General features: G+C 45.2%; 1 protein-coding gene across 1 annotated transcript in view; it reads right to left on the reverse strand.

Annotated features, from left to right (window-relative positions):
* Positions 1-11,730: 11,730 nt before the first annotated feature.
* LOC138372630 (ice-structuring glycoprotein-like) overlaps positions 11,731-23,996 on the reverse strand; it is a 63,803-nt gene continuing 51,537 nt past the window's right edge. Inside the window, exon 3 of the mRNA XM_069338124.1 lies at positions 11,731-11,897. Within this exon, the coding sequence (XP_069194225.1) occupies positions 11,731-11,897 (167 nt within the window). The remainder of the gene's footprint in view (positions 11,898-23,996) is intronic.

Raw genomic sequence — 23,996 nt, forward strand, 5'->3', positions numbered from 1 at the left:
CCTTCACCAATCACATATTGATATCTAGAGCACAAGTACCTTTCTGATCAGCTTATGTGACCGAGCCTTCTGGTCAACGTATGTGACTGAGCCTTCTGGTCAGCGTATGTAACCGAGTCTTCTGATCAGTGCATGTAACCGAGTCTTCTGATCAGTGCATGTAACCGAGTCTTTTGATCAGTGCATGTAACCGAGTCTTCTGATCAGTGCATGTAACCGAGTCTTCTGATCAGTGCATGTAACCGAGTCTTCTGATCAGTGCATGTAACCGAGTCTTCTGAACAGCGTATGTAACTGAGCCTTCTGATCAGCGAATATGGCCGAGCCTTCTGATCAGCGAATATAGCCGAGCCTTCTGATCAGCCATGGTTTGGCAATAGTTTCCGGAATGACATACAAATGATTGAATAGATATCTAGTCTCCAGTAATAAATTTACTGAATTTGGTGAAGAGCCAGGACCTAGATTCAGGAAGCTCTGTGTATTTCTTCGTAAGTGGGTTTGCTCCGAAGGTTCCTAAGTGTGCCCTAAGAAGATGCTTAAGTGCAATTCAGTAACGTCCACTTAGGAAGAATTTTGTTGGTTCACCTGCGTGCCGATAGAGGTCACTACTGTGTTTCGTTTGGCCAATCAGCGAGCAGCAACATTCTTCATATTGAAGATTTAGCGCTGGCTTATTGGAGCTCTACTGCCTCCTATTTACGTCGAATTTTCTTATAAAATTAGTATATTTCGAAGTAAAAACAATGTTTTTTTCAACTTCTACAGCCAGCACTGACACTGTAGTAAACAAATATGTTACATTTGTTGTTTACCTACGTAATTCTAAGAGATACTGTGTGGGTGTCCTTGTTGCTCGGAAGATGCGCTGACAATTATTGTATATATTTACTGAATTTACCCAAGGGCCACTAACTATCTAGTGGCCTCGAAGAGGACAGAAAGCCGGCGGTTTGTTAAAGAGCCCACCAATTGTCTTAATGATATTTTTTAGCTGGAATTTGGCATTTACGGCTTCAGCGGGTAGCGGTTCCATGGGTTTATAGCCCTCTTGGTGGAAAAAAAAAACATCTGTTTTCAGTCCTACTTGAGAGAACATACTCTCCAACACTATATCTGTGATTGCCCTGTTATCAGTGACTTCATACCAAATGGTATGAGGTATTTTGAGCTCTGTAATTACTTCATACACCTCAGGAATATTGGAAGATATTCTTGTGCTGCACCCAGATTTTGCCAGTGGAGGCTAATAGATCAGCATTAAGTAGTTTGTTCTCTCCTAATTCCATGTATGACTGGCCATCCTGTGAGGTGAGGATGTTGGATGAGCTTGTTGCTAGTTTTTTTATCTACACTGTGTGGTCCTTTATACAGAATGGGGAAGCAGCACATTGCTGTGTATACCTAAACATGTTTAAAAATACATTGTTTGAGAAGAGTCTTGTAGAAACTGGTAAGAGTAATTATAATATAATGTTTCCATGATTCAGTGCTTACCTCTTGTGAAAATCGCGAAGAGTTGTTTAGTCAGAGTTTTTTTTTTTTTATTGAGGCTGGTATTTTCTAAAATGATTCCATGTACAGTATGTCTAACCATCCTGTGAGATGGGAGGATTAGATAAACTTATAGCTAGTTTTTTATCTACACTGTGTAATATTCCATATAGAATAGGGTAGCAGCACATTGCTGTGTATACCTAATCATCTTAATAAAAAAATCAGTAATAAAGATTTTAAATTATAGTTTGTATTATTACAAATACAGTATTGTATTATCCTTATTAAATCATGTTGAACCATGGATCAATAAGATCTCATGTTGATATGTAATAGTCATATTTCTTTTGAACTGCTAATTCCATGCTAATCATTCATTAAATTGTGCATTATGTCTCAATTTTTCACTTCCTTGGATATACTGTACAGTACAAAAAGCTAGGATAAAATAAACCAGTATATTTCTTTCATTATATTTTTCATTTATATAACTGCATCAATATTTTTACAGCTGACAGAATTTGTTTTACAATACAGGTGCATTATTGTTAAAAAAAAATTTGGTTTATTGTCACACACAATGGTGCTACATAGCCTTCCAGGCTTGGTGCCTTCTTTTAACTACTTACTGATTTAAAAAAATAAATAATAAATACATTTTATTCAGGAAAAAATACATACAGTTGGATTTACAAACATAATGTTGGATTTATAGACAGAGCTAGTACATACAATACCTAAAGCCACTAATACTCATAGCATTTCGGGCAAGGTGTGGGGGAAAAAAAACACAGACTAAAACTTAATAGTAATCGGGATTAGGTATAAATTGTGTTGAAAGAAGGAATAAAACATACAAAAAGGGGGGTTAACATAGCATAAATCAGCAATTGCACACGTTGGTGAACAGCGTTGTTTAAAAAATAGCAAGACATGGGTTGACATTTAGGAGGTAAGTTAGGTTACGTGAAGTTAAATAGGCAGTACTTGGTTGAACTTTTAAACTGGTTGAGAGAGGTACAGCCTTTGACATGATTCGGGAGGTCATTCCATATTCTGGGTCCCTTCATTTGTAGAGCACTTCTAGTTTGGTTACACACAGCCAAATTGTGTAACAGGAAGAGTAGTCTTGGACACAAATTTGTTCCATGCTAAATGTAGAGGAATCAGCTGAGTATTCCTCAATAAATAAGTTACCTCAACTTATAAGGTAAATAAAATAAGCATTTCTCAAATAAGTAGCTGCCTCACCTCACTGCCTTACTGCTACATAGCCTTCCCCGGCATGGTCCTTCTTTGATAATTACTTGTTCCACACCAAAATTGTATAACAGGAAGAGGTCTTGGACCCCTACTTCCCTCTCTCTTTTTAATAGTCTATAGAGTCATAATTATAGCTTTAAGTATTCAATGAATAAAGTTTTTTGATATTTTTACCCTTCTCCTTACCTAACATCATTTGTGCAGCATATTTTTATTTTATGTCTCACCATATTAATTTCAAAATAAAACCAAATTAAATAAATTAGAAATGGGTATGTATAGCTAAGGTACACCTTTACTACTAGGTGAACAGGGGCATTTGGTGATAGTGATTGATCCCATCAGGCAGGGGCTCATCACCTTCTCTCATATTTCATGTTCACCAGTGTTTATTTACTTAATAACTACGGGTATAATATCTTGCTATTATAAAACTAATTCTACTATCATAAAAGACATATTTACTCTTAAGTTTCAGCAGAGAATGCATATATAACTAACACGAAGGACTCCTCTTCACTAGATTCAATTTTATCATCTTTTGTTTATGTTCCAAAATCTTAAAATCGATCCAGTGTTATGTAGTAGAGAAAAAGTGAGTTATATCCAGTTTACGTAAAGCTACGAGTGGTCGAAACCACACTTAGGATCCCACTTCATCCCGGAATGAAACTTACGAAGGTTTTTCCACTTAGTGTAGCTACCTGAATACCGCCGTAGCCGCCACGAAGGCGCTACGAAAGGAAAACATTCGTAGCTAATAAGAAAAACCTTCGTAAGTACCTCCTGAATCCGGCCCCAGATGTTGAGAACACTGAACAAGGCCTCCAGTCATCAACACCCTTGTATTGACTGTGCCAGTCATCAACAACCTAGTATTGACTGTGCCAATCATCAATACCTTTGTATTAACAACTGCCAGTCATCAACACCCTTGTATTGGACGGTGCCAGTCATCAACACCTAGTACTGACTGTGCCAGTCATCAACAACCTGGTATTGGGTGTGCCAGTCATCAACACCCTTGTATTGACTGTGCCAGTCCATCAATGTTACATATTCCTATTTAAGGAATATTCACATTAATTTACTCAATATAAATTTGTTTGTCTCTTGCATGAAGGCTTGTATATATATATATATATATATATATATATATATATATATATATATATATATATATATTATATATTATATATATATAATTATATTAAATATGACCGAAAAAGTAAGATTAATAATTCCAACACGAATTTTCTCAATCTTTCGTACATTACGCTTCACTGTTGGAGGTAAATCAAAAATCACTTCTCCAAAATTCATTTTATTTCTAGTCTGACGCGACACGGGCGCGTTTCGTAAAACTTATTACATTTTCAAAGACTTCACAAATACACAACTGATTAGAACTTACGTATCTCTGATTTTATATCTACATTTGAGTGAGGTGGGAGGGGTGATGTGGCATTAACACAAGACAGAACAAGAGGGGATATTAATAGGGTATTAAAAGTATCAACACAAGACAGAACAGAAACAATGGGTATTGAATAGAAGTGTTTGTAGAAAGCCTATTGGTCCATATTTCTTGATGCTTCTATATTGGAGCGGAGTCTTGAGGTGGGTAGAATATAGTTGTGCAATAATTGGCTGTTGATTGCTGGTGTTGACTTCTTGATGTGTAGTGCCTCGCAAACGTCAAGCCGCCTGCTATCGCTGTATCTATCGATGATTTCTGTGTTGTTTACTAGGATTTCTCTGGCGATGGTTTGGTTATGGGAAGAGATTATATGTTCCTTAATGGAGCCCTGTTGCTTATGCATCGTTAAACGCCAAGAAAGAGATGTTGTTGTCTTGCCTATATACTGGGTTTTTTGGAGCTTACAGTCCCCAAGTGGGCATTTGAAGGCATAGACGACGTTAGTCTCTTTTAAAGCGTTCTGTTTTGTGTCTGGAGAGTTTCTCATGAGTAGGCTGGCCGTTTTTCCTAGTAAACAACACAGAAATCATCGATAGATACAGCGATAGCAGGCGGCTTGACGTTTGCAAGGCACTACACATCAAGAAGTCAACACCAGCAATCAACAGCCAATTATTGCACAACTATATTCTACCCACCTCAAGACTCCGCTCCAATATAGAAGCATCAAGAAATATGGACCAATAGGCTTTCTACAAACACTTCTATTCAATACCCTTGTTTCTGTTCTGTCTTGTGTTGATTCTTTTAATACCCTATTAATATCCCCTCTTGTTCTGTCTTGTGTTAATGCCACATCACCCCTCCACCTCACTCAAATGTAGATATAAAATCAGAGATACGTAAGTTCTAATCAGTTGTGTATTTGTGAAGTCTTTGAAAATGTAATAAGTTTTACGAAACGCGCGCCGTGTCGCGTCAGACTAGAAATAAAAATGAATTTTGGAGAAGTGATTTTTGATTTACCTCCAACAGTGAAGCGTAATGTACGAAAGATTGAGAAAATTCGTGTTAGAATTATTAATCTTACTTTTTCGGTCATATTTAATAATATATGTCTACAGGAAAGACTGCTACCAAAATATACTAATATATATATATATATATATATATATATATATATATATATATTATATATATATATATATATAGTATATATATATATATAAAGTTTGTGAGGGTACCACCTCTGGTGCCAATGTGGGGGACCCATAGCCTCGGAGAAGGAAAATAAAAAGTATTCAGAGGAGACCTTGTGGTTTCTCACTGAACACTAATATTATCTTCTCCTACCACCCCCATTCTTTTGTATGTACACATATATATTTACTTTACTTGAACTTTGTTACAAAAAAGGAGTTACATATGGATTACAAAGATGGTTATCATAGGTTGTCGAGTTCCTCCAGCTCATTTCAAGCAGAGAATTTATATATATATATATATATATATATATATATATATATATTATATATAATATATATATATTATTATATATATATATATATATATATTTATATATAAAACTTTAGAACACTTTCCCACCAGGAGACTCGAACCCTAGCCAGCACAGAAGCCTTCCAGCAACTGGCATAACAGGTACGCCTTAACCCGCTCCACCACCTGCTCAGACCCTTAAAAGAGATGGTAATTTCGGAGTATTTAAATACACCAAAGATCACCACCTCCCAAGAGCACTAGAGCAAGTGAGGGGTCATTTATACGTTATTTCATCAAGTCCCTGTTAATATGGGAAGACACAGTGTCTATGCTTAAGGCACACCTCTCCTAAACACGAGAGTGAAGTATACAAATTTAGAACACTTTCCCACCAGGAGACTTGAACCCTAGCCAGCACAGAAGCCTTCCAGCAACTGGCATAACAGGTACGCCTTAACCCGCTCCACCACCTGCTCAGACCCTTAAAAGAGATGGTAATTTCGGAGTATTTAAATACACCAAAGATCACCACCTCCCAAGAGCACTAGAGCAAGTGAGGGGTCATTTATACGTTTATTTCATCAAGCCCCTGTTAATATGGGAAGACACAGTGTCTATGCTTAAGGCACAACTCTCCTAAACACGAGAGTGAAGTATACAACTTTAGAACACTTTCCCACCAGGAGACTCTAACCCTAGCCAGAACAGAAGCGTTCCAGCAACTGCATAACAGGTACGCCTTAACCCGCTCCACCACCTGCTCAGACCCTTAAAGAGATGGTAATTTCGGAGTATTTAAATACACCAAAGATCACCACCATCCCAAGAGCACTAGAGCAAGTGAGGGGTCATTTATACGTTTATTTCATCAAGTCCCTGTTAATATGGGAAGACCACAGTGTCTATGCTTAAGGCACAACTCTCCTAAACACGAGAGGAAGTATTCAACTTTAGAACACTTTCCCACCAGGAGACTCGAACCCTAGCCAGCACAGAAGCCTTCCAGCAACTGGCATAACAGGTACGCCTTAACCCGCTCCACCACCTGCTCAGACCCTTAAAAGAGATGGTAATTTCGGAGTATTTAAATACACCAAAGAGTCACCACCTCACAGAGCAAGTGAGGGGTCATTTATACGTTTATTTCATCAAGTCCCTGTTAATATGGGAAGACACAGTGTCTATGCTTAAGGCACAACTCTCCTAAATACGAGAGTGAAGTATACAACTTTAGAACACTTTCCCACCAGGAGACTCGAACCCTAGCCAGCACAGAAACCTTCCAGCAACTGGCATAACAGGTACGCCTTAACCCGCTCCACCACCTGCTCAGACCCTTAAAAGAGATGGTAATTTCGGAGTATTTAAATACACCAAAGATCACCACCTCCCAAGAGCACTAGAGCAAGTGAGGGGTCATTTATACGTTTATTTCATCAAGTCCCTGTTAATATGGGAAGACACAGTGTCTATGCTTAAGGCACAACGCTCCTAAACACGAGAGTGAAGTATACAACTTTAGAACACTTTCCCACCAGGAGACTCGAACCCTAGCCAGCACAGAAGCCTTCCAGCAACTGGCATAACAGGTACGCCTTAACCCGCTCCACCACCTGCTCAGACCCTTAAAAGAGATGGTAATTTCGGAGTATTTAAATACACCAAAGATCACCACCTCCCAAGAGCACTAGAGCAAGTGAGGGGTCATTTATACGTTTATTTCATCAAGTCCCTGTTAATATGGGAAGACACAGTGTCTATGCTTAACCCCTGCACTGCTCACCCATTTTCGGCAAAAATGTCTTGGTGCAATTCTCAAGGGTATATTTTTGTTATTTTTATAATTGTTCAGGTAAAGTTAATGTCAAAATGTTTCCAAAGTCAACTATTTCCATTTCAAAACACAAAGAGTAATAAAAAACATTTAAAAATATTAAAATATAGCCTAATTAAAAAACAAAAAGCACAAATGTCAGAGCGCCTAAAGGCACTTTGCGCAGTGCAGTGGTTAAGGCACAACTCTCCTAAACACGAGAGTGAAGTATACAACTTTAGAACACTTTCCCACCAGGAGACTCGAACCCTAGCCAGCACAGAAGCCTTCCAGCAACTGGCATAACAGGTATGCCTTAACCCGCTCCACCACCTGCTCAGACCCTTAAAAGAGATGGTAATTTCGGAGTATTTAAATACACCAAAGATCACCACCTCCCAAGAGCACTAGAGCAAGTGAGGGGTCATTTATACGTTTATTTCATCAAGTCCCTGTTAATATGGGAAGACACAGTGTCTATGCTTAAGGCACAACTCTCCTAAATACGAGAGTGAAGTATACAACTTTAGAACACTTTCCCACCAGGAGACTCGAACCCTAGCCAGCACAGAAACCTTCCAGCAACTGGCATAACAGGTACGCCTTAACCCGCTCCACCACCTGCTCAGACCCTTAAAAGAGATGGTAATTTCGGAGTATTTAAATACACCAAAGATCACCACCTCCCAAGAGCACTAGAGCAAGTGAGGGGTCATTTATACGTTTATTTCATCAAGTCCCTGTTAATATGGGAAGACACAGTGTCTATGCTTAAGGCACAACGCTCCTAAACACGAGAGTGAAGTATACAACTTTAGAACACTTTCCCACCAGGAGACTCGAACCCTAGCCAGCACAGAAGCCTTCCAGCAACTGGCATAACAGGTACGCCTTAACCCGCTCCACCACCTGCTCAGACCCTTAAAAGAGATGGTAATTTCGGAGTATTTAAATACACCAAAGATCACCACCTCCCAAGAGCACTAGAGCAAGTGAGGGGTCATTTATACGTTTATTTCATCAAGTCCCTGTTAATATGGGAAGACACAGTGTCTATGCTTAAGGCACAACTCTCCTAAACACGAGAGTGAAGTATACAACTTTAGAACACTTTCCCACCAGGAGACTCGAACCCTAGCCAGCACAGAAGCCTTCCAGCAACTGGCATAACAGGTATGCCTTAACCCGCTCCACCACCTGCTCAGACCCTTAAAAGAGATGGTAATTTCGGAGTATTTAAATACACCAAAGATCACCACCTCCCAAGAGCACTAGAGCAAGTGAGGGGTCATTTATACGTTTATTTCATCAAGTCCCTGTTAATATGGGAAGACACAGTGTCTATGCTTAAGGCACAACTCTCCTAAACACGAGAGTGAAGTATACAACTTTAGAACACTTTCCCACCAGGAGACTCGAACCCTAGCCAGCACAGAAGCCTTCCAGCAACTGGCATAACAGGTACGCCTGTTATGGCGTACCTGTTATGCCAGTTGCTGGAAGGCTTCTGTGCTGGCTAGGGTTCGAGTCTCCTGGTGGGAAAGTGTTCTAAAGTTGTATACTTCACTCTTGTGTTTAGGAGAGTTGTGCCTTAAGCATAGACACTGTGTCTTCCCATATTAACAGGGACTTGATGAAATAAACGTATAAATGACCCCTCACTTGCTCTAGTGCTCTTGGGAGGTGGTGATCTTTGGTGTATTTAAATACTCCGAAATTACCATCTCTTTTAAGGGTCTGAGCAGGTGGTGGAGCGGGTTAAGGCGTACCTGTTATGCCAGTTGCTGGAAGGCTTCTGTGCTGGCTAGGGTTCGAGTCTCCTGGTGGGAAAGTGTTCTAAAGTTGTATACTTCACTCTCGTGTTTAGGAGAGTTGTGCCTTAAGCATAGACACTGTGTCTTCCCATATTAACAGGGACTTGATGAAATAAACGTATAAATGACCCCTCACTTGCTCTAGTGCTCTTGGGAGGTGGTGATCTTTGGTGTATTTAAATACTCCGAAATTACCATCTCTTTTAAGGGTCTGAGCAGGTGGTGGAGCGGGTTAAGGCGTACCTGTTATGCCAGTTGCTGGAAGGCTTCTGTGCTGGCTAGGGTTCGAGTCTCCTGGTGGGAAAGTGTTCTAAAGTTGTATACTTCACTCTCGTGTTTAGGAGAGTTGTGCCTTAAGCATAGACACTGTGTCTTCCCATATTAACAGGGACTTGATGAAATAAACGTATAAATGACCCCTCACTTGCTCTAGTGCTCTTGGGAGGTGGTGATCTTTGGTGTATTTAAATACTCCGAAATTACCATCTCTTTTAAGGGTCTGAGCAGGTGGTGGAGCGGGTTAAGGTGTACCTGTTATGCCAGTTGCTGGAAGGCTTCTGTGATGGCTAGGGTTCGAGTCTCCTGGTGGGAAAGTGTTCTAAAGTTGTATACTTCACTCTCGTGTTTAGGAGAGTTGTGCCTTATATATATATATATATATATATATATATATATATATATATATATATATATATATATATATATATATATATATATATATATATATATATATATATATATATTATATATATATATATTTATATATATTATATATATAATATATATATATATATATATAATTTATATTATACAAATAGTTTATATGTATGTTTTATTCATATAACCTGGTAAAATCATTTATGTATGTGACGTACATATGAGGCACTCTGGTTGAACATTAAGAGACAGGGATTATTGTTGATTACCTCTAGATCAAGCAATTACTTACCTCTGTGTTTCAACGAGCTGTGTGGACGAGATGTAACACATATGGTGTTGGCCATGTCCGGGATATTGTTTCCCACATATTATATAAATTGTATTAATCTAGCCCTGACTTCCTAGGAACAAGTGTGACCAATGAAAAATTTGTGCCAGTGAAACGTCTTCTCACTATACCCAGTTACCATGAACCTGCGCTTCACAATTTTGGAGGTAAGTCATCATATATTTTTGCTTGCACAGTGAGGCCAAGCAAATTTTCAGTGTGGTGTCAATTAAGTGAAGTGTGTAGTGCAGTGCCACTCTGTTAAAATTATTTAGGAGTAAAGTGCCAGGTGTTAGTCAACAATGGAGAATCAAGTTAAGGCGTTGTTGGCTGACCCTGACTTTGAGGGAATTAAAAACCTAACAAAGTTTGCCTTAATCCATATGGCAACTAAGTTGGAGTTAACCGCCAACAATAGAATGAATGGAGCACAGATTGTGAGAATGATAGTGACCCATCTAGTAGAAGATGGTAAGCTAGGAGAAGAAATTCTAAATAAGGTAAGTGAAGAGACCAGTGAGCAGATTACTTTATAGCGTCTTGAGGCAGAAACTCTCTTAGAATTTGCTAGGATTGAGGTTCTTGAGAAAGAATTTGAATTTGAAAAACAACAGAAAATATTAGACCTTGAAACTCAACAAAAGGAACTTGAGGTTAAAGAAAGACAGCAACAGAGAGAACTTGAAGCTAAAGAGAGACATCAGCGATTAGACATTGAGGCACAAAACTCTAGACTTGTAGCTAAGTTGCAATTAGAGGCAACAAAGCAACAACAGATAGAAATTCAGAGAAAAACTGGCTGAGGATAATAATAGAGTAGAAACACAGAGACTGGCAGCTGGACATGGAAATACTAGCAATGTTCCTATTAATAATGATATATCTCAAATTAAAGTAAATAAGTATGTCGAGTTGCCATGGTTCAATGAGGACCCTGAGGTTTTCTTTTCACATTTCTCTAAAATTGAAGTTAGTATGAACTAGCCAATGGACCAGTGGGTAGCTATTATGCAGAGCCAACTCAGAGGAAAAAGCCGGGAAGTGTTCGCATCTTTCCCTGATGCAAACAGTTTCGATTAGAATTTTGTTAAGAATAGTATCCTAAATGCTTACCAGTTGAACCCTGAAGCACACCAGCAAAAGTTCAGAAATTTAAAGAGGGCAAGTGAACAAACCATTGCAGATTTCACCAGGTTAAAAACTAATTATTGTAACCGATGACATAAGTCTCTTTCTATTATTGAGTTTGATGCTCTTAAGAATCTTCTTATAACAGAAGAAGTGTTGTCATGTCTCCCAGAAATATTGTCTACTTTTATGGCAGAGCAGAATAACATAACAGATATTTATGAGCTGTCTAAAGTCGCTGATGAACATGAATTGTTAACTAAGGCCCAGTTTATGCCCAAACACCTAAGTTTAACCGTAGAGTAAATTATAATGCAGTACTAGTATTAGTGATCCAGCAATCAAGTACTAGTGCTCCAGCTACTTCCATGAACTCTTCTCTTACTAATCCTAAACTTGCTACTCCATTGCCAGGAACATCAAATCCTAGTAATGTTAATTCTAAACCTACAGTTGGTTCCACAAGTGTGTCCACTGTAAGGTACTGTACTCATTGTAAGAGAAAAGGACATGTGATTAATTCTTGTTTTAGTTTGCACCATGAGTTACGACCAACTGGTCTCATTTATTGTAGAGGTGTGCAGAATACATTTACTAATGAACTTGTCACTGTAGACCCCAATTGGGTAAAACAGTATTCTCCATATGTCTAAAGGCAATGTTCTGTGTGTAAATGGGAAATGAAATCCAGTGGTTCTTCTTTGTGATGCTGGTGCTTCCCAAACATTAATTTCTGCCAGTATGCAGGGATGAGTCGCAATAACATGGCTGAAGAATGTTGACCAGAACATTCGACTTGAGAATATTCACAATCGAATTGAGAATGGTTCAGGACGGACCAAAACGTCGTCGTCCCTTCACCTTCTAGTGTGTGGTTTGGTCAACATTCTGCCAGTATACTCTCTAATGTTGCAAAGAGAGATACTGTGGAGTCTGTAGTTCTTCAGAGTGTTGCAGGATGTAAAACTGTACCTCTGATAGATGTTAATTTGAGATCCACCATTACCCTAGGTTTATGCACTGTTGGTGTTAGTACACAGTTGCGCATCCCGGGTGTGGATGTTATTTTGCGTAATGATGTGGCAGTAAATCATGTTGTGGGGGAGATTGATTCCAGTGTGTTTAAACAGCCAGTTGCAGACCCTGTTGTCTATTCTGCCTGTGCTGGTTGATACCTGGTTGATGGAGTTCTGGGAGTTCTTCTACTCCCCAAGCCCGGCCCGAGGCCAGACTTGACTTGTGAGAGTTTGGTCCACCAGGCTGTTGCTTAGAGCGGCCCTCAGGCCCACATACCCACCACAGCCCGGTTGGTCTGGCACTCCTTGAAGGAAACAATCTAGTTTGCTCTTGAAGATGTCCACAATTGTTCCTGTAATATTTCTGATGCTCGCTGGTAGGACGTTGAACAACCGTGGACCTCTGATGTTCATACAGTGTTCTCTGATGCTGAGTTTAGTTTTATTAATAAACGACCTGTTGTAGTGGATGGTGTTGTCCACCCTACCTGTGCTGATGTCAGCACTATTATTAATCCAGTTGTCAGTTCGGATATTACTCAAGTATTTGTTCCAGTAATCAATACCCCTTCAGAGTAGAAGTGGGATGTGGTTGTTCAAGATTCATGTGTGGCCAACCTAGTTGTTGAGAGTAAGCCTGGTACTATGACCCTCGCTTTATTCCAATCCAGTGGATGATTTGGGACAGGACATCCATGTGCCATTGTCTTGCCCGCTCACTACGAACGTTGTGCCAGGGAGATGAGAGAAACTTAGATGCCACGACTCTATTGTATTCTAGCCAAGTGAATGGTTTAGGACAAGATGTCGGGTTGTCAGAAGTTTTCCCGCTCACTCCAAATTTAGAATCAGCTGACCCAGAATCTGATGTTGGGAGTGTCTGTTGTAGTGGCCCCGCCTTACCCCCAGTATTGTTGGTAATAAGAGTGGGGGGGGGGGGGGCCAAATTACCTGTTACTTGCACACTCGCTTCAGATTCTGAGTCCTTTAGTTTATGTAAGTTGAATAGAACTGACCCCAAGATTTCAGAGAGAAGCAAGGAGACAGTCTGTACTGTAGTTCCAGTATTGGAGAGTGGGGGAGAGCAGCCATAGGATCAGCTTCCGTCGAGTAGCTTCCGTCGAGACCCATTAAGCCTCCCTCTTCAGTTGTCTGTGAGGATGTGACCCAGCTTGGTGGTTATTGATTGTGAACAGACAGTACTCCAAGCAGTTCCAGATGTCATGGGAGGAAGCTTTGGAAAATCGTGTATAACCATTAAGGGTGGTAAAGATCTTTTAGATCTAAGTTGCAGAGTTTTGTGGACTGTGATTCCTATTCCATGTGGAGTAAGTATTTGTCATTGTGTAACTTGAGTCAGAGAGTTCTTAGGATGTTCTTGCAATTTATTATTATTCCGCAGGAGCCATTCTCCTTTGTAGAAATGGACTGTGGGACATCTTTGTACAGCCTTGTGGTTGAACAAAGAGAGTTTACTCCAATAAGTTGTGCATCCAAGTTGGGAAAAGTGTAGGATGTTCTTGCAATCTATTTTTATTCTGCAGGAGCCATTCTCCCTTGAAGTAATGGACTGTGGTACATCTTTGTCCATCCTTGGAGTTCAGCAGAGAGAGTTTACTCAAGTAGGTTGTGCATCCAGTTACCCTGAGGAAGTAGCGACTTATACTAGAGCAGTGTCTCTACCTTCAGATCCAGTTTATTTTGCTGTACGATTAGTGAACAACGTATGTTCCACTCAAGTATTGTGTTGACTTTCAGAGTCAAATTGGTGTTGAAGGACTTAATCAGTAAAAATCAGAACGAATTTTCTCAATATTTCTTATGTTTCTTTTCACTGTTGATGGTAATTGAAAAATCAATTCTCCAAAATTCATTTTTATTACTAGTCTGACGCGACACTTGAACGCATTTCGTAATAACTTATTACATTTTCAAACACTTTAGTTTATATACACACAACTATAACCTGTAAACACTAAACAGAGTTTAAACAGCTTTCGTTTTATACCTGCATTTGGGTGAGGTGATATGTTACAATAGTTTTGGATGAGGTGAAAACAAACTTTCAACAGAAGACAGAACACTAAACAAAGAGTAAGTTACAGGGAAGAAAGGAAGTAACTGCAAAGGGCCTATTGGCCCATATTTCTTGATGCTTCTATATTGGAGCGGAGTCTTGAAGTGGGTAGAATATAGTTGTGCATTAATTGGCTGTTGATTGCTGGTGTTGACTTCTTAATGTGTAGTGCCTCGCAGATATCAAGCCGCCTGCTATCGCTGTATCTATCGATGATTTCCGTGTTTTTTGTTAAGACTTCTCTGGTGATGGTCTGGTTGTGGGAAGATTTTATATGTTCCTTAATGGAGCTCTGTTGCTTATGCATCGTTAATCGCCTGGAAAGAGATGTTGTCTTGCCCATATACTGAGTTCTTTGAGGCTTACAGTCCCCAAGAGGGCATTTGAAGGCATAGACGACATTGGTCTCTTTTAAAGCGTTCTGCTTTGTGTCTGGAGTTTCTCATGAGTAGGTTGGCCGTTTTCTTGGTTTTATAGTAAATCGTCAATTGTGTCTTCTGATTTTTGTCTGTAGGGATAACGTTTCTATTAACAATATCTTTCAGGACCCTTTCCTTCGTTTTATGAGCTGTGGAAAAGAAGTTCCTGTAAAAAAGTTAATAGGGGGTACAGGTGTTGCGTTAGTTGTCTCTTCAGAGGTTGCATGGCGTTTCACCTTCCTTATGATGTCTTCAACGAAACCATTGGAGAAGCCTTGTTGACTAGGACCTGCCTTACCCTACAGAGTTCTTCATCGACTTGCTTCCATCCTGAGCTGTGGCTGAGAGCACGGTCGACATAAGCGTTAACAACACTCCTCTTGTACCTGTCTGGGCAGTCACTGTTGGCATTGAGGCACATTCCAATGTTTGTTTCCTTAGTGTAGACTGTAGTGTGTAGTGTGCAGTTCGTTTCCCAGTTAAGTAAATTTAAATTAAGTAAATTTGCCACTTGTCATGTTTGTGGGAAGGGGAGTGGTGGCACTCTGGTTGAACATTAAGAGACAGGGATTATTGTTGATTACCCCCTTGATCAAGCCATTACTTACCTCTGTGTTTCAACGAGCTGTGTGGACGAGACGTAACAATCAACCCTCCTGTATTGACTGTGCCAGTCATCAACACCCTTGTATTGACACTGCCAGTTATCAACCCCCTTGTATTGACTGCCAGTCATCAGCACCCTTGTATTGACTGTGCCCGTCATCAACCCCATTGTATTGACTGTGTCAGTCATCAACACCCTTGTATTGACTGTGCCAGTCATTAACACCCTTGTATTGACTGTGCCAGTCATCAAAACTCTTGTATTGACTGTGCCAGTCATCAACAACGTCACTATCAACGACCATTCCTAGGTGGACGCATTTGGCACACCGTTAACTTTAGATTAATTCTGTTACTAGCTTGGTTTGAACTAAGCACTAAATACAGTTCATTCCTCATGGAGCCCAATAATTAGCTCATCATTTAAAGATCATTATTTACACATTTCTCAGTTAATTAAAAGGGAGCATTCCAATATTATTTGTATAGTCTTTATGTGACGGCTGGTTAATCAGTAGGACCGGAGAAGCCTCTCCTGCCGCTGAGTGCCCGGCGCTGAGTGCCTGGTGCTGAGTGCCCGGCGCTGAGTACCTGGCGCTGAGTCCCTGCCACTAAGTGCTCGGCGCTGAGTGCTTGGCGCTGAGTGCTTGCCGCTGAGTGCCCGGCGCTGAGGGCCAGGCGTTGAGTGCCAGTCGCTGAGAGCCTGCCGCTGAGTGCCTGGCGCTGCGTGCCTGCCGCTGAGTGCCTGGCGCTGAGTTCTCGCCGCTGTGTGACCGGCGCTGAGTGGCTGCCACTGAGTTCTCGGCGTTGAGTGCCTTCCGCTGAGTGCCCGGCACTTCGTGCCTTCCGCTGAGTTCTCGGCGCTGAGTGCCTTCCGCTGAGTGCCCGGCACTTAGTGCCTTCCGCTGAGTTCTCGGCGCTGAGTGCCTTCAGCTGAGTGCCCGGCACTTAGTGCCTTCCGCTGAGTTCTCGGCGCTGAGTGCCTTCCGCTGAGTGCCTTCCGCTGAGTGCCCGGCACTTAGTGCCTTCCGCTGAGGGCTCGGAGCTGAGTGCCTTCCGCTGAGTGCCTTCCGCTGAGTGCCCGGCACTTAGTGCCTTCCGCTAAGTGCTCGGCACTGAGTGCCCGGCGCTAAGTGCCTGCCGCTGAGTGCCCGGCGCTAAGTGCCTGCCGCTGAGTATCCGGCGCTGAGTGCCTGCCGCTGAGTGCCCGGCGCTGAGTGACTGCCGTCGGGTGCCCAGCGCTGAGTGGCCGTCGCTGAGTGCTTGACGCTGAGTTCCCGGCGCTGAGTGCCCGGTGCTGGGAACTTCCCCATGACCCACAGGTTGCATCTCCATTCTGAAGGTTTGCGCGCGCCGGGTAACCCAACGCGACACCCATGCACGTCTATGTTGCATAACCATGAATAGAGCTCAGGTGTCAACAGAGAGGGGATGTATTCACACGTGAGAACCTAAGATGGTGCCTACAGTGGATACAACAAAGCACACCAGAATGGCGCCAGCAGAGCCAAAACATTAGACTTGCTTCATATAATGTAGGTAAAAGGAGAACCCAATGGGGCCTTCATGCCCATTGGGTTCTGTCACATTCACACTTCAAACAGTGTATGGAGTCTGGGTTCACTACTTCAGTTATCAGCACGCTTAACTAGTTCACTAATCTGACACAATTAGTGTCAGATTAGTGACCCGCAGAACAACACGAGTCCTCAGCCTATTACCGAGACAGTGAGGTGGCTACAAGGTAAGTACCGTCTGTAATTTCCCGTCTAATGCATATATCTCCTCGAGACCAAATAGTTGTACAATAATACACAGCGCTACATAACAACATAATCACTTCAGAATATTAACCTCGTTTTAAGCGTAATAACTCCCAGCAGCTAAGCTTTATTACACCTGAACGTGATTGTTCACGTGTGCGCAGCTGCACGTAGATGGGACCCACTTGAGATATCTTGAGATCAGAGCCGTACGGAGTAAGCTCTCACGCTCCTCGTCAAATATTCAGGTCCACAACGGTCCCTGGGCGTATTTTGTGCCCCGGACGTGACCACTTCATACTTCGATCAGGATGGTCACGGCCGGCCCTCCCGGACCCGTCCTGGGTGCTGGAAAACGGTGCATTTTTTGGCCACTGTCTTACTATGACGACCTTTATCCACGTGGCGTCTCTTTGAATGTGGCATCTGTCTCCCTGTTGTGTCTGTCTCCCTGTTGTGTCTGTCTCCCTGTGGTGTCTGTCTCCCTGTGGTGTCTGTCTCCCTGTTGTGTCTGTCTCCCTGTGGTGTCTGTCTCCCTGTTGTGTCTGTCTCCCTGTGGTGACTGTCTCCCTGTGGTGTCTGTCTCCCTGTGGTGACTGTCTCCCTGTGGTGACTGTCTCCCTGTGGTGTCTGTCTCCATGTGGTGTCTGTCTCCCTGTGGTGTCTGTCTCCCTGTTGTGTCTGTCTCCCTGTTGTGTCTGTCTCCCTGTGGTGTCTGTCTCCCTGTGGTGTCTGTCTCCCTGTTGTGTCTGTCTCCCTGTGGTGTCTGTCTCCCTGTTGTGTCTGTCTCCCTGTGGTGACTGTCTCCCTGTGGTGTCTGTCTCCCTGTGGTGACTGTCTCCCTGTGGTGACTGTCTCCCTGTGGTGTCTGTCTCCCTGTGGTGTCTGTCTCCCTGTGGTGTCTGTCTCCCTGTGGTGTCTGTCTCCCTGTGGTGTCTGTCTCCCTGTGGTGTCTGCCTCACTGTGGTGTCTGTCTCCCTGTGGTGTCTGTCTCCCTGTGGTGTCTGTCTCCCTGTGGTGTCTGTCTCCCTGTGGTGTCTGTCTCCGTGTTGTGTCTGTCTCCCTGTTGTGTCTGTCTCCCTGTGGTGTCTGTCTCCCTGTGGTGTCTGTCTCCCTGTGGTGTCTGTCTCCCTGTGGTGTCTGTCTCCCTGTGGTGTCTGTCTCCCTGTGGTGTCTGTCTCCGTGTTGTGTCTGTCTCCCTGTGGTGTCTGTCTCCCTGTGGTGTCTGTCTCCCTGTGGTGTCTGTCTCCCTGTGGTGTCTGTCTCCCTGTGGCGTCTGTCTCCCTGTGATGTCTGTCTACCTGTTGTGTCTGTCTCCCTGTGGTGTCTGTCTCCCTGTGGTGTCTGTCTCCCTGTGGTGTCTGTCTACCTGTTGTGTCTGTCTCCCTGTGGTGTCTGTCTCCCTGTGGTGTCTGTCTCCCTGTAGTCTCTGTCTCCCTGTGGTGTCTGTCTCCCTGTAGTGTCAGTCTCCCTGTGGTGTCTGTCTCACTGTGGTGTCTGTCTCCCTGTGGTGTCTGTCTCCCTGTGGTCTCTGTCTCTCTGTGGTGTCTGTCTCCCTGTTGTGTCTGTCTCCCTGTTGTGTCTGCCTCCCTGTGGTGTCTGTCTCACTGTGGTGTCTGTCTCCCTGTGGTGTCTGTCTCCTTATTGTGTCTGTCTCCCTGTGGAGTCTGTCTACCTGTGGTGTGTGTCTCCCTGTGGTGTCTGTCTCCCTGTGGTGTCTGTCTCACTGTGGTGTCTGTCTCCCTGTGGTGTCTGTCTCCCTGTGGTGTCTGTCTCACTGTGGTGTCTGTCTCCCTGTGGTGTCTGTCTCCTTATTGTGTCTGTCTCCCTGTGGAGTCTGTCTACCTGTGGTGTGTGTCTCCCTGTGGTGTCTGTCTCCCTGTGGTGTCTGTCTACCTGTTGTGTCTGTCTCCCTGTGGTGTCTGTCTCCCTGTGGTGTCTGTCTCCCTGTGGTGGTTGTCTCCCTGTGGTGTCTGTCTCCCTGTGGAGTCTGTCTACCTGTGGTGTGTGTCTCCCTGTGGTGTCTGTCTCCCTGTGGTGTCTGTCTCCCTTTGGTGTCTGTCTCACTGTGGTGTCTGTCTACCTGTTGTGTCTGTCTCCCTGTGGTGTCTGTCTCCCTGTGGTGTCTGTCTCCCTGTGGTGTCTGTCTCCCTGTGGTGTCTGTCTCCCTGTGGTGTCTGTCTCCCTGTGGTGTCTGTCTCCCTGTGGTGTCTGTCTCCCTGTACTGTCTGTCTCCCTGTGGTGTCTGTCTACCTGCTGTGTCTGTCTCCCTGTGGTGTCTGTCTCCATGTGGTGTCTGTCTCCCTGTGGTGGTTGTCTCCCTGTGGTTTCTGTCTGCCTGTGGAGTCTGTCTCCCTGTGGTGTCTGTCTCCCTGTGGTGCCTGTCTTCCTGTAGTGTCTGTCTCCCTGTGGTGTCTGTCTCCCTGTGGTGTCTGTCTCCCTGTGGTGTCTGTCTCCCTGTGGTTTCTGTCTCGCTGTGGTTTCCGTCTCAGTGTGGTGTCTGTATCCCTGTGGTGTCTGTCTCCCTATTGTGTCTGTCTCCCTGTGGAGTCTGTCTCCCTGTAGTGTCTGTCTCCCTGTGGTGTCTGTCTACCTGTTGTGTCTGTCTCCCTGTGGTGTCTGTCTCACTGTGGTGTCTGTCTCCCTGTGGAGTCTGTCTCCCTGTGGTCTCTGTCTCCCTGTAGTGTCTGTCTCCCTGTGGTGTCTGTCTCCCTGTGGAGTCTGTCTCCCTGTAGTGTCTGTCTCCCTGTGGTGTCCGTCTTCCTGTGGTGTCTGTCTCCCTGTGGTGTCTGTCTCCCTGTGGTGTCTGTCTCCCTGTGGTGTCTGTCTCACTGTGGTGTCTGTCTCCCTGTGGAGTCTGTCTCCCTGTGGTGTCTGTCTCCCTGTGGTGTCTGTCTCACTGTGGTGTCTGTCTCACTGTGGTGTCTGTCTCCCTGTGGTATCTGTCTCCCTGTTGTGTCTGTCTCCCTGTGGTATCTGTCTCCCTGTTGTGTCTGTCTCCCTGTGGTCTCTGTCTCCCTGTGGTGTCTGTCTCCCTGTAGTCTCTGTCTCCCTGTGGTGTCTGTCTCCCTGTAGTGTCTGTCTCCCTGTGGTGTCTGTCTCACTGTGGTGTCTGTCTCCCTGTGGTGTCTGTCTCCCTGTGGTGTCTGTCTCACTGTGGTGTCTGTCTCCCTGTGGTCTCTGTCTCTCTGTGGTGTCTGTCTTCCTGTGGTGTCTGTCTCACTGTGGTGTCTTTCTCCCTATGGTGTCTGTCTCCCTGTGGTGTCTGTCTCACTGTGGTGTCTGTCTCCCTGTGGAGTCTGTCTCCCTGTGGTGTCTGTCTCCCTGTGGTGTCTGTCTCACTGTGGTGTCTGTCTCACTGTGGTGTCTGTCTCCCTGTGGTATCTGTCTCCCTGTTGTGTCTGTCTCCCTGTGGTCTCTGTCTCCCTGTGGTGTCTGTCTCCCTGTAGTCTCTGTCTCTCTGTGGTGTCTGTCTCCCTGTAGTGTCTGTCTCCCTGTGGTGTCTGTCTCACTGTGGTGTCTGTCTCCCTGTGGTGTCTGTCTCCCTGTGGTGTCTGTCTCACTGTGGTGTCTGTCTCCCTGTGGTCTCTGTCTCTCTGTGGTGTCTGTCTTCCTGTTGTGTCTGTCTCCCTGTTGTGTCTGCCTCCCTGTGGTGTCTGTCTCACTGTGGTGTCTGTCTCCCTGTGGTGTCTGTCTCTCTGTGGTGTCCGTCTTCCTGTGGTGTCTGTCTCCCTGTGGTGTCTGTCTCCCTGTGGTGTCCGTCTTCCTGTGGTGTCCGTCTCCCTGTGGTGTCTGTCTCACGGTGGTGTCTGTCTCCCGGTGGTGTCTGTCTCTCTGTGGTGTCTTTCTCACTGTGGTGTCTGTCTCACTGTGGTGTCTGTCTCCGTGTGGTGTCTGTCTCACTGTGGTGTCTGTCTCACTGTGGTGTCTGTCTCCCTGTGGTATCTGTCTCCCTGTTGTGTCTGTCTCCCTGTGGTCTCTGTCTCCCTGTGGTGTCTGTCTCCCTGTAGTCTCTGTCTCCCTGTGGTGTCTGTCTCCCTGTAGTGTCTGTCTCCCTGTGGTGTCTGTCTCACTGTGGTGTCTGTCTCCCTGTGGTGCCTGTCTCCCTGTGGTGTCTGTCTCACTGTGGTGTCTGTCTCCCTGTGGTCTCTGTCTCTCTGTGGTGTCTGTCTTCCTGTTGTGTCTGTCTCCCTGTTGTGTCTGCCTCCCTGTGGTGTCTGTCTCACTGTGGTGTCTGTCTCCCTGTGGTGTCTGTCTCTCTGTGGTGTCCGTCTTCCTGTGGTGTCTGTCTCCCTGTGGTGTCTGTCTCCCTGTGGTGTCTGTCTCCCTGTGGTGTCCGTCTTCCTGTGGTGTCCGTCTCCCTGTGGTGTCTGTCTCACGGTGGTGTCTGTCTCCCGGTGGTGTCTGTCTCTCTGTGGTGTCTTTCTCACTGTGGTGTCTGTCTCACTGTGGTGTCTGTCTCCGTGTGGTGTCTGTCTCCCTGTGGTGTCTGTCTCCCTGTGGTGTCTGTCTCCCTGTGGTGTCTGTCTCCCTGTGGTGTCTGTCTCCCTGTGGTGTCTGTCTCTGTGTGGTGTCTGTCTCACTGTGGTGTCTGTCTCCCTGTGGTGTCTGTCTCCCTGTGGTGTCTGTCTCACTGTGGTGTCTGTCTCCGTGTGGTGTCTGTCTACCTGCGGTGTCTGTCTACCTGTGGTGTCTGTCTCCCTGTGGTGTCTGTATCCCTGTGGTGTCTGTCTAACTATGGTGTCTGTCTCACTGTGCTGCCTGTCTCCCTGTGGTGTCTGTCTCCCTGTGGTCTCTGTCTCCCTGTGGTGTCTGTCTCTCTGTGGTGTCTTTCTCACTGTGGTGTCTTTCTCCCTGTGGTGTCTGTCTCCCTGTGGTCTCTGTCTCCCTGTGGTGTCTGTCTCTCTGTGGTGTCTTTCTCACTGTGGTGTCTTTCTCCCTGTGGTGTCTGTCTCCCTGTGGTGTCTGTCTCCCTGTGGTGTCTGTCTAACTGTGGTGTCTGTCTCACTGTGGTGTCTGTCTCCCTGTGGTGTCTGTCTCCCTGTGATCTCTGTCTCCCTGTGGTGTCTGTCTCTCTGTGGTGTCTTTCTCACTGTGGTGTCTGTCTCCCTGTGGTCTCTGTCTCTCTGTGGTGTCTGTCTCCCTGTTGTGTCTGTCTCCCTGTTGTGTCTGCCTCCCTGTGGTGTCTGTCTCACTGTGGTGTCTGTCTCCCTGTGGTGTCTGTCTCCTTATTGTGTCTGTCTCCCTGTGGAGTCTGTCTACCTGTGGTGTGTGTCTCCCTGTGGTGTCTGTCTCCCTGTGGTGTCTGTCTCCCTTTGGTGTCTGTCTCACTGTGGTGTCTGTCTACCTGTTGTGTCTGTCTCCCTGTGGTGTCTGTCTCCCTGTGGTGTCTGTCTCCCTGTGGTGGTTGTCTCCCTGTGGTGTCTGTCTCCCTGTGGAGTCTGTCTACCTGTGGTGTGTGTCTCCCTGTGGTGTCTGTCTCCCTGTGGTGTCTGTCTCCCTTTGGTGTCTGTCTCCCTGTGGTGACTGTCTCCCTGTGGTGACTGTCTCCCTGTGGTGTCTGTCTCCCTGTGGTGTCTGTCTCCCTGTGGTGTCTGTCTCCCTGTTGTGTCTGTCTCCCTGTTGTGTCTGTCTCCCTGTGGTGTCTGTCTCCCTGTGGTGTCTGTCTCCCTGTTGTGTCTGTATCCCTGTGGTGTCTGTCTCCCTGTTGTGTCTGTATCCCTGTGGTGTCTGTCTACCTGTGGTGTGTGTCTCCCTGTGGTGACTGTCTCTCTGTGGTGTCTGTCTCCCTGTGGTGTCTGTCTCCCTGTGGTGTCTGTCTCCCTGTGGTGTCTGTCTCCCTGTGGTGTCTGTCTCCCTGTGGTGTCTGCCTCACTGTGGTGTCTGTCTCCCTGTGGTGTCTGTCTCCCTGTGGTGTCTGTCTCCCTGTGGTGTCTGTCTCCGTGTTGTGTCTGTCTCCCTGTTGTGTCTGTCTCCCTGTGGTGTCTGTCTCCCTGTGGTGTCTGTCTCCCTGTGGTGTCTGTCTCCCTGTGGTGTCTGTCTCCGTGTTGTGTCTGTCTCCCTGTTGTGTCTGTCTCCCTGTGGTGTCTGTCTCCCTGTGGTGTCTGTCTCCCTGTGGTGTCTGTCTCCGTGTTGTGTCTGTCTCCCTGTTGTGTCTGTCTCCCTGTGGTGTCTGTCTCCCTGTGGTGTCTGTCTCCCTGTGGTGTCTGTCTCCCTGTGGTGTCTGTCTCCCTGTGGCGTCTGTCTCCCTGTGGTGTCTGTCTACCTGTTGTGTCTGTCTCCCTGTGGTGTCTGTCTCCCTGTGGTGTCTGTCTCCCTGTGGTGTCTGTCTACCTGTTGTGTCTGTCTCCCTGTGGTGTCTGTCTCCCTGTGGTGTCTGTCTCCCTGTAGTCTCTGTCTCCCTGTGGTGTCTGTCTCCCTGTAGTGTCAGTCTCCCTGTGGTGTCTGTCTCACTGTGGTGTCTGTCTCCCTGTGGTGTCTGTCTCCCTGTGGTGTCTGTCTCACTGTGGTGTCTGTCTCCCTGTGGTCTCTGTCTCTCTGTGGTGTCTGTCTCCCTGTTGTGTCTGTCTCCCTGTTGTGTCTGCCTCCCTGTGGTGTCTGTCTCACTGTGGTGTCTGTCTCCCTGTGGTGTCTGTCTCCTTATTGTGTCTGTCTCCCTGTGGAGTCTGTCTACCTGTGGTGTGTGTCTCCCT

Source organism: Procambarus clarkii, chromosome 39 (assembly GCF_040958095.1).
Source record: "Procambarus clarkii isolate CNS0578487 chromosome 39, FALCON_Pclarkii_2.0, whole genome shotgun sequence".
NCBI classification, from domain to species: Eukaryota; Metazoa; Arthropoda; class Malacostraca; order Decapoda; family Cambaridae; genus Procambarus; species Procambarus clarkii.